The 14,843-nt window shown below is 53.8% G+C and overlaps 2 protein-coding genes across 5 annotated transcripts in view; one reads left to right on the top strand and one right to left on the bottom strand.

Moving 5' to 3' along the window:
* The window catches only part of LOC116957662 (bile acid receptor-like), a 32,595-nt gene extending 24,149 nt beyond the window's left edge, over nt 1-8,446 (top strand). For both annotated transcript variants that reach the window (XM_076057338.1, XM_076057339.1), the window contains 6 exons: nt 617-687; nt 1,825-1,947; nt 2,742-2,850; nt 3,807-3,956; nt 7,560-7,673; nt 8,217-8,446. In XM_076057338.1, coding sequence (XP_075913453.1) covers nt 617-687; nt 1,825-1,947; nt 2,742-2,850; nt 3,807-3,956; nt 7,560-7,673; nt 8,217-8,446 — 797 coding nt within the window. The remainder of the gene's footprint in view (nt 1-616; nt 688-1,824; nt 1,948-2,741; nt 2,851-3,806; nt 3,957-7,559; nt 7,674-8,216) is intronic.
* A 678-nt stretch (nt 8,447-9,124) lies between these two features.
* LOC116957663 (GTP-binding protein 8) overlaps nt 9,125-14,843 on the bottom strand; it is a 29,693-nt gene continuing 23,974 nt past the window's right edge. For 2 of the 3 annotated variants that reach the window (XM_076057341.1, XM_032979970.2), the window contains exons 6-8: nt 12,281-12,380; nt 11,100-11,221; nt 9,125-10,093 (exon numbers count right to left, since the gene is read on the bottom strand). In XM_076057341.1, coding sequence (XP_075913456.1) covers nt 9,955-10,093; nt 11,100-11,221; nt 12,281-12,380 — 361 coding nt within the window. In that variant the 3' untranslated portion in view covers nt 9,125-9,954. The remainder of the gene's footprint in view (nt 10,094-11,099; nt 11,222-12,280; nt 12,381-14,843) is intronic. The other variant, XM_032979971.2, reaches the window with a different exon arrangement.

Genomic DNA, 14,843 nt, shown 5'->3' with positions numbered 1-14,843 from the left:
TAATTGTTGAGCGAAGGAATGGTTGAATGAGTGAGTTAATGGTTGAGTGAGTTAGTGGTTGAGTGAGTTAATGGTTGAGTGAGTTAATGGTTGAGTGAGGTAATCGTTGAGTGAGTTAATGGTTGAGTGAGTTAATGGTTGAGTGAGTTAATGGTTGAGTGAGTTAATGGTTGAGTGAGTTAATGGTTGAGTGAGTTAATAGTTGAGTGAGTTAATTGTTGAGCGAGTGAATGATTGAATGAGTGATTGGTGGAGTGATTGAGTGAATAGTTGGGTGAGTTAATTGTTGAGCAAGGGAATGGTTGAGTGAGTGAATGAAAGATAGAGTCAGTGAATGCTTGAATGGCTCAGTGAATTGTTGAGTGAGGGAATGGTCTATCGGCTGAACGGTTGAGTGAGTGAATGAGTGATTGGTCGATCGAACGGTTGATCGTAAGAGCGAATGGTCGAGCGAGTGAATGAATGAGTGAGCGAGCGAGCGGATGAGCGGCGGATAACGTGCGATCACCCCTCCCATACCCCCCCACCCCTTCCCACCCCCCCCCTTCCCACCCCCCCCCACCCCTTCCCACCCCCCCCACCCCCCCACCCCCCCCACACCCCCCACACCCCCCAGGCATGGTGATGGAGGTGAGCAGCAGTCGAGCGAAGCGGGCGCGGAAGCACTGTCCCAAGAGGTCACCCACGGTGAGTTCATCCAACTGGCCCTGTTGGTGGGGGGGTTCACAATGGCCGTGTCGTTGGGGGGGGTTCACAATGGCCGTGTCGGTGGGGGGGGTTCACAATGGCCGTGTCGGTGGGGGGGTTGACAATGGCCGTGTTGGTGGGGGGGGGTTCACAATGGCCGTGTCGGTGGGGCGGGTTCACAATGGCCGTGTCGGTGGGGGGGGTGGGTTCACAATGGCCGTGTCGGTGGTGGTGGGCGGGGGTTCACAATGGCCGTGTCAGTGGGGCGGGTTCACAATGGCCGTGTCGGTGGGGGGGGTGGGTTCACAATGGCCGTGTCGGTGGTGGTGGGCGGGGGGTTCACGATGGCCGTGTTGGTGGGGGGGGTTCACAATGGCCGTGTCGTTGGGGGGCTTCACAATGGCCGTGTCGGTGGTGGTGGGCGGGGGTTCACAATGGCCGTGTCAGTGGGGCGGGTTCACAATGGCCGTGTCGGTGGGGGGGGTGGGTTCACAATGGCCGTGTCGGTGGTGGTGGGCAGGGGGTTCACAATGGCCGTGTTGGTGGTGGGCGGGGTTCACAATGGCCGTGTCGGTGGTGGTGGTGGGCGGGCGGGTTCACGATGGCCGTGTTGGAGCCCTGGTCCTGTGGGGGGAGGGGTGTCTCTCTCTCTCACGGCCAATGTCGGTGACGGTGAGTACCCGAGCCGACGCTGGCCATCGGCATGAGGACGCCTCCCTGTGCCGCGTCGCACTCCACCTCACAAGTTCACTGCGTCTTGTCCTCTCGTCGATTTGTTCGCGGCAGACGACCATCGCACGCTGGCGTTCGATTCATTTCCCTTCCTACTGCCGCTTTACCGACAGAACCAGAGCGTGGTTCACCGTTTCGTTTGAAAGGGCGGCCACCGCGGCGCCGGTGCCAGGCTAGGTGCGCCCTGAAAGCTCCCGCGTGGAGCGTCGAAGGCTCCGCCGGCAGGAGGTCTCGGGACGGTTCCCCGGGCAGGTGCCGACGCCGGCTCACCGTGGCAGGTGCCGACGCCGGCTCCCGCCACGGTGACGTCACCGTTGCTTGGTGGCCCGGGGGCCCGGCGCCGGCGCGGCGTGGGCTGCACGGGGGACCTTTTCCTCTGTCTTTGTGCGTCGTCGGCGGCGGCAGGCGGCGGCGGCGGCGGAGGGCAGCCGGGGGGACGGACTGTCCCAGGAGCAGCGGCAGATGGTGGAGAGGATCGTGGCGGCGCATCGCAAGTACTCCATCGCGCCAGAGGCCATCCACAAGTTTGTACGGGCACGCAGGCGCTCGCTCGCTCTCTCTCTCTCCCCTCACTCTCTCGCTCTCGCTCTCTCTCTCTCGCTCTCTCTCGCTCTCGCTCTCTCTCTCTCGCTCTCTCTCTCTCGCTCTCTCTCCCCTCACTCTCTCTCTCTCTCGCTCTCTCTCTCTCTCGCTCTCTCTCTCTCTCGCTCTCTCTCTCGCTCTCTCTCTCTCGCTCTCTCTCTCGCTCTCTCTCTCGCTCTCTCTCTCTCTCGCTCTCTCGCTCTCTTTCTCGCTCTCTCTCTCTCGCTCCCTCTCTCTCGCTCCCTCTCTCTCTCGCTCTCTCTCTCTCGCTCTCTCTCGCTCTCTCTCTCGCTCTCTCGTTCTCTCGTTCTCTCTCTCTCGCTCTCTCTCGCTCTCTCTCTCGCTCTCTCCTTGTGCTGCACCACGCCACGTGTGTGTGTGTGTTACACCATGCTGTGTGTGTGTGTGTGTTACACCATGCTGTGTGTGTGTGTGTGTGCTGCACCATGCTGTGTGTGTGTGTGCTGCACCACGCTGTGTGTGTGTGTGCTGCACCACGCTGTGTGTGTGTGTGTGTGCTGCACCACGCCACGTGTGTGTGTGCTGCACCACGCTGTGTGTGTGTGCTGCACCATGCTGTGTGTGTGCTGCACCACGCTGTATGTGTGTGTGTGTGCTGCACCACGCTGTGTGTGTGTGTGTGTGTGTTGCACCACGCTGTGTGTGTGTTACACCACGCTGTGTGTGTGTGCTGCACCACGCCGTGTGTGTGTGTGCTCCGCCGCGTCGCCGCTGCTTAGATGTCGGAGGCGGTGATGTCGTCGGACAGCCACGAGAACTTTGCGCGCATGAGGGACATCATGACGGACCACATGCGAGCGCTGGTCTCCTTCGCCAAGACCATCCCTGGTGAGGCCCTCGCTCGTTAACTTGGTCAGCGTCGTCATCAACGTCGTCATCGACGTCATCAATGACGTCATCAGCGTTGTCAACATCATCAATGTCGTCATCAACATCGCCATCAGTGTCAATGTCGTCATCAACATCGTCATAAATGTCGTCAACATCGTCATCAGCGTCGACAACATCGTCATCAGCGTCGACATCGTCATCAATGTCGTCATCAGCGTTGTCAATGACGTTGTCATCGACGTCATCAGCGTTGTCAACATCATCAATGTCGTCATGAACATTGTCATCAGTGTCAATGTCGTTATCAACGTCATCAACATCGTCATAAGTGTCGTCAATATCGTCATCATCAATGTTGTCATCAACATCGTCATCAGTGTTAATGTCTTCATCAACTTCATCAACATCGTCATCAGCGTCGACATCGTCATCAACGTCATCAGCGTCGACGTCATCAATGTCATCAACGTGGTCGTCAACGTCGTCATCGTCAACGTCATCAACATTGTCATCGTCATCGTTAACTTAGTTGACATCATCATCAGCGTCGTCATCAACGTCGTCGTTCTTAACTTAGTCGATATCGTCATCAACGTCGTCATCAACGTCGTCATCGTCGTTCTTAACTTAGTCGACATCATCGGCTGTACGTGGAATCTTTGTCTGTGTGTATCCATGTGTCCGTGTCTGTGTGTGTGTCCGTGTGTGTGTGTGTCTGTGCGTGCGTGTCTGTGCGTGTGCGTGTCTGTGTGCGTGTGTCTGTGTGCGTGTCTGTGTGCGTGTCTGTGTGCGTGCGTCCCTGTGCATGCGTGCGTCTGTGCGTGCGTGCGTGCCTGTGCGTGCGTGTCTGTGTGTCTGTGTGCGTGTGTGCGCGTGTCTGTGTGTGCGTGTGTGTGTGCGTGTGTCTGTGTCCCCGTGTGTGTCTGTCCGCGTGCGATGGCGGCGGTGTGCAGGCTTTGCGGAGCAGCACGAGGAGGACCAGATAGCGCTGCTCAAGGGCTCCGCCATCGAGGCCATGATGATCCGCTCGGCCCTCTTCTACAACGGGAAGCAGCCCCACGCAGACCCCCGCACCTTCCTGCCCGAGAACATCACCAAATTCGGTAGCGGCACGCTACCACGGCACACCGCCACCGTCAGCACGCTACCACCGTTAACACGCTACCACCGGCACACCGCCACCGTCAGCACGCTACCACCGGCACACCGCCACCGTCAGCACGCTACCGCCGGCACTCTACCACCGTCAGCACACCACCACCGGCACACCACCACAGTCAGCACGCTACCACCGTCAGCACGTCACCGCACCTCCAACTTCATTGGTTTCTGGACAGATGTTCGGCAGTGTAGTGCGTAGTGTAGTGTATAGCAATATGTAGTTTAGTGTATAGTGTAGTGCGTAGTGGTGTAGTGTATAGCAATATGTAGTTTAGTGTATAGTGTAGTGCGTAGTGGTGTAGTGTATAGCAATATGTAGTTTAGTGTATAGTGTAGTGCGTAGTGGTGTAGTGAACAGCAATATGTAGTTTAGTGTGTAGTCTAGTGCATAGTGTCTGTTAGTGTAGTGCAGGGGTCGGGAACCTTTTTGACTAAGAGAGCCATGAAAGCAAAAAATTTGGAAATTTATTTCAGTGAGAGCCATATAATATATTTTAAAAGTGAATTCAACTAAATGTCAGTATAATAAGCCTCTGAATTTATTCTTTTAAATAATGTTGTTATAACACTCACCATTAATGCGACTTCTGGTGCTGCATGGATTTGCTGATGTCTTTGTAGTCGGGTTGGTACTTGGTGAGGTTAAGCTTCATGCAAGCGTTGAGGCTTTCATCCGTTAAACGTGATCGTAGGTTGGACTTGATGTTTTCAAGATGTGAGAATGACTGCTCACATGCATACGTAGATCCAAACATGGTCAATACAGCAATACTCACACGCTGCAGTGTGTGGTATGTGACAGGAAGCGCGTTCCAAGTTTTGAGAATCAGCTGGTCTTCGGGTTGGAGTTTTTTCATTTCTGTCCACATGTGCTTGCTCGCCAACTCCGCTTTCTGTCGTGTGATTCTTTCCAAATCTTCATTCAGTGACTTGAACTTATTCACCCACATGTCTGAGGCCTTCAGGTCAGCCACTTCTGCTTCAAAATCTCTGACGGAGACACCAGGGATGTAATTCAGGTCGGCTGTGTTCAGTGAACACTCGTTTGGATGGGTGATGAACTTAAAAAGACGAGTGTGTTCACGAAATTCTCCAAAGCGTGCTTTGAAGGACTGTAGGAGACTGGATGTGCAGCCAGCTAGCTGGTGGAGATCAAGGTTTTGAATGGGCTCACTTGCTGTGCATGCATCTTTAAATTGGCTCAGTTTTTCAAAATGTAGTAAACGACCTGTTTCAAGATCCGTGATGAAAAGCTCCAGCTTGTTTTCAAAAGCAAATACAGCTTGTTGAAGGGATAACACTGTATTTCCAATGCCTTGCATTTTCACGTTGAGCTGGTTCAGATGTTCAGTCAGATCTACGAGATAGTAAAACTTGAGGAGCCACTCGGTGTCGGCTAGCTCAGGATGCCTGACGCCTTTCATTTCAAGGAAAGTCCGGATTTCGTTCAGGCAAGCCGCAAAACGGCTAAGCACCTTCCCTCTTGACAACCAACGCACATTGCTGTGCAAAAGCAGACCAGGATAGTTATTTACAACTTCATCCAGCAGTGTTTTAAACTGGCGATCATTTAAGGCTCGGGCAACAATAAAGTTGATCACACGAATGACCAGCGACATCACTTCGCCAAACTGCCTGTCACACATCTGAGCACAAAGTGCCTCCTGGTGTATAATGCAATGGAAACTTAGGATGGGTCTATTTTCATGTTCACGGAGAAGCGCCACAAATCCTTTGTTTTTCCCCACCATACACGGAGCACCATCAGTACACACTGAGAGAAGCTTATCCATAGGTAGACTTTTTCTTGAGCAAACTCCATGAAAGACTTGAATAAATCCTCACCTCTTGTGGACCCTTTTAATGGCAGAACAGCAAGACTTTCTTCGCGCAGTGTGTCACCAACAGCATATCTTGCAATCACGCTGAACTGCGACAAATGGCTCACGTCTGTTGACTCATCCAAAGCCAGAGAAAAGAACGGCGCTGCATTTATGTCCTTCACTTGCGTTTCCTCCACTTTGTTTGCCATCACGATGGTACGATCATGAACAGTTCTTGCCGACAGAGGCATGTCTTGTATCCGTTTGATTATCTTGTCTTTGTTCGGAAGATCATCAAAAAGTTCATTGGCTACATCCAGCATGAACGTTTTAGCATACTCGCCATCTGTGAATGGTTTTCCGTTCCTCACTATTGCTAAAGAACCAGAAAAGCTAGCCGAATTATAGTCACCTTGCCGGGTCCATACGCGGAGTTGCTGCTGGCTAGCTTGCACCCTACTCAGAAGCTCTTGGCACGCTTTCTTTCTGCTGTCTCCCGCAGGGTATTTTGATGCAAAGGTAGCGTGGCGCGTGTCGATGTGCCGCTTTACATTCGACCGTTTCAACGATGTAATTTTGTCATTGCAAATTAGACACACCGCAGAACCCGCTCTCTCCACAAAGGCAAATTCTTCGGTCCATTCGTCCTGAAATGTACGATACTCGTCGTCTTTTTTTCTTTTCGCCATCTTCTTCGTCGAAGGGTTAGCTTTGAGCTAATGACCGAGCAGACGCAGTCTCAGACTGATTCAAAAGGGGGCGTTTACCTGTTTTACCCAGCAACGGCAAACGTAGGCCAGTATCATCCAATTAAAATAATGGACAATTGCTCCTGCAGCCCTGAACAGGACATGCGCAGTGAAAAATCGATGGATGGATTAAAACAAGTGAGAATATTTTGTTTTATCTGCGAGCCATATGCAATCATCAAAAGAGCCACATCTGGCTCGCGAGCCATAGGTTCCCGACCCCTGGTGTAGTGTATACTGTAGTGCATAGCAGTGTAATGTTTAGTAGTGTGCTTCAAAAAAACATTAACACGTACGTGGGACTATAATTTTTAATGGGGAAAAAAGAACGGATATTACTACGCAGTAACACGATAACAAATGTGATGTTTATCGTTCTGTGTAGACAGCCGTGGAGTAGGTGGAGCTCAGTTCTGTCTCTGTGTAGACAGACGTGGAGTGCGTGGAGCTCAGTTCTGTCTCTGTGTAGACAGACGTGGAGTGCGTGGAGCCCACGTTGTGTAGACAGACATGGAGTGCACATTGTGTCTCTGTGTCTGTGTAGACAGACGTGGAGTGCACATTGTGTCTCTGTGTCTGTGTAGACAGACGTGGAGCCAATGTTGTGTCTCTGTGTTGACATCGATGTGGAGCACGTGGAGCTGATGTTGTGTCTGTGCGTGTCTGTATCTACACACAGACATGGACGCGGAGTGTGTGTCTGTCTCTGTCTACACAGACAGAGCCGATGTTGTGTGTCTGTGTGTGTGCGTATCTGTGTGCGAGTCTCTGTGTGCAGACATCGATGCGGAGTGCGTAGAGCTGATGTTGTGTCTCTGTGTGCGCGCGTCTCTGTGCGCGCGTCTCTGTCTGTGCGCGTCTCTGTGTGCGTCTCTGTGTGCGTGAGTCTGTGTGCGTCTGTGTGTGTCTGTGTGTGTCTCTGTGTGTCTGTGTGCGTGTCTCTGTGTGTCTCTGTGCGTGTCTCTGTGTGCAGACATCGATGCGGAGCGCGTCGAGCCGATGTTCGACTTCTTCCGCAGCATGGGGGTGCTGGACGTGACGGAGACGGAGTACGCCCTGCTCACCGCCGCCGTCATCATGTCCCCTGGTGAGACGTCCTACCGCTCACCACCACTCACTACTCACACCACCACGCTCACCATACACACCACCACTCACTACTCACACCACCACCACGCTCACCACTCACTCACCCCTACTCACTCACCACCACTCACTCACCAGCACACATTACTCACCACACACCACCACTCACCACACACTCACCACCACTCACCAGCACACATTACTCACGCCGCCGCCACCACCACTCACCACCACTCACTACTCACTCACCACCACTCATCAGCACACGCTACTCACACTGCCACCACGCTCACCACACGCTCACCACCGCTCACCACACACTCACCACCACTCACCAGCACACATTACTCACCACCATTCACCACCACCACGCTCACCACACACTCACCAGCACACATTACTCACCACCATTCACCACCACCACGCTCACCACACACTCACCACCACTCACTACTCACTCACCACCACTCACCAGCACACATTACTCACCACCACGCTCACCACACGCTCACCACACACTCACCACCACCCTCACTCCCCGCAGACCGCCCCTGGGTGCGTGACTACGCCGGGGTGGAGCGGGCGCTGGAACCCATCGTGGCGCTGCTGCTGTTGCACGGTGGTGGCGGCGGTGGCAGTCGCTTTGCCCGCCTGGTGTCGCGACTCACCGTGCTGCGCTCACTCAACCACAACCACGAGGAGGTGCTGGCAGCGTGGAGGCGCAAGTTTCACCACCAGCTCACGCCCCTCCTGCACGAGCTGTGGGACTGCTGAGTCAGCACCCACGGGGTGTGAGGGGGTGACTCAAGGGGTGAGCGAGAGGGGGTGAGAGTGAGTGAGAGGGGGGTGAGTGAGTGAGTGAGAGGGGTGTGAGTGAGTGAGTGAGAGGGGGGTGAGTGAGTGAGAGGAGAGGGGGGTGAGGTGAGTGAGAGGAGAGGGGGGTGCGTGAGTGAGAGGGGAGTGAGTGAGTGTGAGAGGTGAGTGAGTGTGAGAGGTGAGTGTGAGAGGTGAGTGAGTGAGTGAGAGGTGAGTGAGTGAGAGGGGAGAGTGAGTGAGAGGGGTGAGTGAGTGAGAGGGGTGACCGCTTTGGGGCAGTGCCGCCGGGCCCCAGTGACGCATGGCAACGGCGGGCCGCCGAGATTTTGACACAAGATGGCCGCTGTCATCTTGACGCAATCGCCAATATCCGTGTGGGGAACCCGCTAAACCATCGGCCCTCCCCAATACCTTAACGCAAAGTCTCCACGGTCAAACGACCTCGTCTTAGCCTCGCACCGGACGTTGACGCTTGCGTTCAGGAGCAAACACAATCGGTCGCAGTCGACATCTCAACGCAAAATCGTTAACCTCCGCACGGGGCCGATGCAATAATCGCCGTCGATATTTTAACACAAAATCGTCAACGGCCTGCGAGGAACGCGCGCGATCAGACGTCGAGATTCGAACACAATCTCAATTGTAAAAAAATATATATATATAAATCGTCATCTCAACTCGCCCGTTACGGGCAACGCCAAATCGTCGGCAGTATCTTGACACGCAATCGTTACGAAGTCCATATGCGGACAACGCAACAATCACCTTGGTCGAGTTTTTTTTACACAAAATCTCCATTGTAAAACGACGACAAAATGAGTCAACGTGTGTATGAGTGAACGCCAAATCGTCGTCAACATCGTAACACACAATCGTTCAAGTCCTCATGAGGAACAGATTGATCATATTCTTGGTTCTTTCGGTAAAGTCACCACGTAGAAGGGAAACAATAACATAATAAAAAATAAAGCAATGTTTTATATTTTATTTTATTATTTTATTGTTTCCCTTCTACGTGGTGACTATACCGAAAGCACCGAGAAAGCTTTAAATCAAAATTTAGATTGATCATAGTCGTCAATATTTTAAACACCATCAGTAAATGGTTTGCGCGACCATGGCCGGGGTGGAGGGAGATTGATGAGACCTCTCCGTCCAAGGAGGAGGGAAAATGAAAAGATCAACATTCAATGATCAATAAAAGTTTTTTTGTTTACACGATGCGTCAGCGGCCGTCCTTGCTGCTGGACGTCGTCAGCACCGTTCACCTTCAGCGGCGGCAGCGTTGCTCGATCCACTGCTGGATTGCCGCCCCCTCTCATCATCATCACGGTGTTGACTACCTCGCCTGGTACGCAGGAGGTCGTGGGTTCGATCCCGATCCTGACGACGCCTGCTGCTGCTGCTGTAGATTTGGAGTGTGCGTCTCTCTCATCATCATCATCACGGTGGCTATGAGATGTTGACTACCTCGCCTGGTGTGCAGGAGGAGGAGGGGGGGATGGGAAGGAGGAGGAGGGGGGGCGTGGCGTCTCTCGTGGCTCGTTGCCTGTGGCGTGGGCGAGGAAGCAGCGCAGGACGTGGACCCCCACAAACGAGCGGGCGCTACGCGCACACAGACACACACAGACACACACAGACACACACAGGCACACACAGACACACACACAGACACAGACACACAGACACACACACAGACACAGACACACAGACACAGACACACAAAGATAAAGATCCCCGTATAGCCTTAACAGACTGTAGGGGCAAGTGCTGTTAGCGAGCACACACACACAGACACACACAGGCACACATACACAGACACACAGACAGACAGACACACACACAGACACACACAGAACATGTAGTCATACTGGTAGTTCAGAGTTCTGCACACACACACAGACACACATACAGACACATACACACACACAGACACACATACAGACACATACACACACACAGACACACACACACGGGGCAGCACACCGCTGTGTAACACACACACGGTGCAGCACACCGCTGTGTAACACAGACACGGTGCAGCACACCGCTGTGTAACACACACACACGGGGCAGCACACCGCTGTGTAACACACACACGGTGCAGCACACCGCTGTGTAACACACACACACGGGGCAGCACACCGCTGTGTAACACACACACGGTGCAGCACACCACTGTGTAACACTCACACGGTGCAGCACACCGCTGTGTAACACTCACACACGGTGCAGCACACCACTGTGTAACACTCACACGGTGCAGCACACCACTGTGTAACACACACGGTGCAGCACACCGCTGTGTAACACACACACGGTGCAGCACACCGCTGTGTAACACTCACACGGTGCAGCACACCGCTGTTTAACACACACACGGTGCAGCACACCGCTGTGTAACACACGGTGCAGCACACTGCTGTGTAACACTCACACACGGTGCAGCACACCGCTGTGTAACACACGGTGCAGCACACCACTGTGTAACACACGGTGCAGCACACCGCTGTGTAACACTCACACGGGGCAGCACACCGCTGTGTAACACTCACACGGGGCAGCACACCACACTGTGCGTTGGGGGGAGGGATGATGCTGCTACTACTACTACCTGGTGAGGAACACATGCGGGTAGCAGGCCGCGCCACTGCCACCGATGGCCCTCTGCACCGCCAGCACGTTCTCCAGCAGCTGGCGCCGGCTGGCACGGTCCACCTTGGTCAGCACCACCTGCAGGCGGCGGCCGGTGCAGAATTGGTGTTGGGGAGTGGGGGTTCAAGTTACGGATTCGTGACTCCGTGCTGTGGTGGCGGTGGCGGCGCTCATAACGGTGGAGGTGGTGGTGGTAGTGGTCGTTATGGCGGTGGTTGTGGTGGTAATGGTATTAGTGGCGGTGGTGGAGGTGGTGGTGGTAGTGGGGAGCGGTAGTGTAGTGGTTAGCGCTACGAACCCGGCGACCCGAGTTCGATTCCCGCACGCGGCCACCAATACCGGTGACGATTATCTGAACCGGTCCTGGGACTCCCCTAGGTCGACTCAGCCTCAAATGACCACCTGGTGCGGTGTAGTGGAGTAAACATCGCCACTGGTGAGACAAAGGTGGCCGGGCGTGGTGCTGGCCGCCCACCCCCTCGTGTGCCACAGTGCCGGTAGCCTTCATAGGTGCTGCTCGCTAACAGCACTTGCCCCAACAGTCTGTTTCAGGCTATACGGGGGATCTTTGTCTTTGGTAGTGGTGGTATTGGCGGTGGTGGTAGCGGTAACGGTGGCGGTAGCAATGGCGATATTGGCGGTAGTGGTGGTGGTGGCGGTATTGGTGGTGGTAGTGGCGGAAGTGGTATTGGTGATGGTGGTAGCAGTATTGGTGGTGGCGGTGGAGGTAGCGGTATTGGTGGTAGTGGAAGCGATAGCGGCGGTAGCGGCAGTCGCGGTAGTGGCGGTATTGGTATTGGTGGTGGTATTGGCGGTGGCGGTATTGGTGGTGGTGGTAGCGATATTGGTGGTGGTGGTAGCAGTATTGGTATTGGTGGTGGTGGTGGTATTGGCGGTGGTGGTGGTAGCGATATTGGTGGTGGTGGTGGTAGCAGTATTGGTATTGGTGGTGGAATTGGCGGTGGTGGTGGTAGCGGTATTGGTGGTGGTGGTAGCAGTATTGGCATTGGTGGTGGTATTGGCGGTGGTATTGGCGGTCGTGGTGGTAGCGGTATTGGTGGTGGTGGTGGTAGCGGTATTGGTGGTGGTGGTAGCAGTATTGGTATTAGTGGTGGTGGTATTGGCGGTGGTGAGTACCGCGTAGGCGACGTCCAGCTGCTCCAGCAGCGCCAGCGTCTGGCGGTCGATGGTCTGCACCCCGGCCACGCCGTCCATCAGGAGCACCACGCGGCAGAGGCTGCACCGCCACCGCCGCCGCAGCCAACCGGGAGGAGGAAACACGTGCACGCATGTGCAGAGGTGTTACGGCAGGGTGACACGCGGTTGTAGGGCGGTGGCCACAAACACGTCCGCTACGGCCACCACCCTGGGGGGCTGTGGGGGACGCTGTGATCCCTCCCAGCCCCGCCCCCTCAGTGAGGGACAGTATAAAAGGTGGGACCCGGAGAGCCGAGAGTTCAGTTCGACTCAAGCAAGATGAAGAGCCAGTTGAAGAAAGATCGACTAGCTAGACCCTGGAACTCCTTTGTCGCGCTGTCCTTCTGAGGGCCGGGCAAAGCAAGCCAGGGGGTACGGCATCAGAGCCGCGAGGGCCGATGTCCTCCTGAGGGCCGGACTCGTGGGGCTGGTGATCGGGACCTGCGCCGAAGATGGGCCCAGGTCAGACAGCCTCCTGAGAGAGGACCAGGATAGAGGGAACCAGGGAACTAGCGTGGGCTAAGGCTCGGGGAACGTTCCCTCTGTAGAATACGGGCGAAGAGGCCGTTACCTCTTCAAGTATCAGATTCGCCGCTGTAATTGAAGTGTCTGTAATAAATACGTGTTGCCTCCAAAGAACAGTCTCCGACGTCAATAAGGCCACTACACATGGATTAAACTAGGCAAGGCCCCACGACCGAACTATGTGGCAGCTCCTGTTCAGAAGCGGGCCATCGCCAACGTTGGCACGACGAAGTTTGCTGCTACCATCGTCAAGGTCACCGCGTGGAAATTTATTTGCAGCAGCCAAATGCTCCGAACACGTGACACCGGTTTCTAACAATGCAGTAGCAGGCATCGTCAGGGTCGGGATTCAACCCACGACCTCCTACACACCAAGCGAGGTAGTCAACATCGCCTAGCCACCGTGATGATGATGAGAGAGAGAGAAAGAGACACACACAGACTCCAAATATACAGCAACAGCAGACATCAGGGTCGGAATCGAATCTACGACCTCCTGCATAACAGGCGAGGGAGTCAACATCGCCTAGCCACCGTGATGATGATGAGAGAGAGAGAGACACAGAGTCCAAATATACAGCAGCAGCCAACATCAGGGTCGGGATCGCATCTATGACCTCCTGCATACCAGGCGAGGTAGTTAACATCTCCTAGCCACCGTGATGATGATGATGAGAGAGAGAAAGACGCAGACTCCAAATACACAGCAGGCGTCAGCGTCGGGATCGAACCCACGACCTCCTGGATACCAGGCGAGGTAGTCAACATCTCCTAGGCCACCGTGGATGTACACACGAATATTCGACTTACGAACTTGCAGAGATACGAACAAACCTGGTCCGTATATCCAGTTGCCTGTTCGGACCGAGAGTCGTAAGTTCAACCGCCGTGCAATAGATGGCGGTGGTGGCATCTACATCTGTAGAACATGAAGAACCAGTGGCATCTACATCTGTAGAACTTGAAGAACCAGTGGCATCTACATCTGCAGAACGTGACGAACCAGTGGCATCTACATCTGCAGAACGTGAAGAATCAGTGGCATCTACATCTACAGAACGTGAAGAACCAGTGGCATCTACATCTACAGAACGTGAAGAACCTGTGGCATCTACATCTGCAGAATGTGAAGAACCAGTGGCATCTACATCTGCAGAACGTGAAGAACTAGTGGCATCTACATCTGCAGAACGTGACGAACCAGTGGCATCTACATCTGCAGAACGTGAAGAACCAGTGGCATCTACATCTACAGAACGTGAAGAACCAGTGGCATCTACATCTGCAGAACGTGAAGAACCAGTGGCATCTACATCTACAGAACGTGAAGAACCAGTAGCATCTACATCTGCAGAACATGAAGAACCAGTGGCATCTACATCTACAGAACGTGAAGAATCAGTGGCATCTACATCTACAGAACGTGAAGAACCAGTGGCATCTAGATCTGCAGAACGTGAAGAACCGGCGGCATCTACACGAGATGAAGAACCAGTGGTATCTACAGAACATGAAGAACCAGTGGCATCTATATCTACAGAACGTGATGAACCAGTGGCATCTATATCTGCAGAACATGAAGAACCAGTGGCATCTAGATCTGCAGAACATGAAGAACCGGCGGCATCTACACGAGATGAAGAACCAGTGGTATCTACAGAACATGAAGAACCAGTGGCATTTACATCTACAGAACGTGAAGAACCAGTGGCATCTACATCTGCAGAACGTGAAGAACCAGTGTGGCATCTACATCTACAGAACGTGAAGAACCAGTGACATCTACATCTACAGAACGTGAAGAAGCAGTGGCATCTACATCTACAGAACATTAAGAGCCAGTGGCATCTACATCTACAGAACGTGAAGAACCAGTGGCATCTACATCTACAGAACGTGAAGAACCAGTGGCATCTACATCTGCAGAACGTGAAGAACCAGTGGCATCTACATCTACAGAACGTGAAGAACCAGTGGC

The sequence above is a fragment of the Petromyzon marinus genome, chromosome 80 (assembly GCF_048934315.1).
Source record: "Petromyzon marinus isolate PM22_M1 ecotype Great Lakes invasive population chromosome 80, UKy_Petmar_22M1.pri1.0, whole genome shotgun sequence".
NCBI lineage: Eukaryota > Metazoa > Chordata > Hyperoartia > Petromyzontiformes > Petromyzontidae > Petromyzon > Petromyzon marinus.
This window is presented reverse-complemented; position numbering and strand designations above follow the sequence as displayed.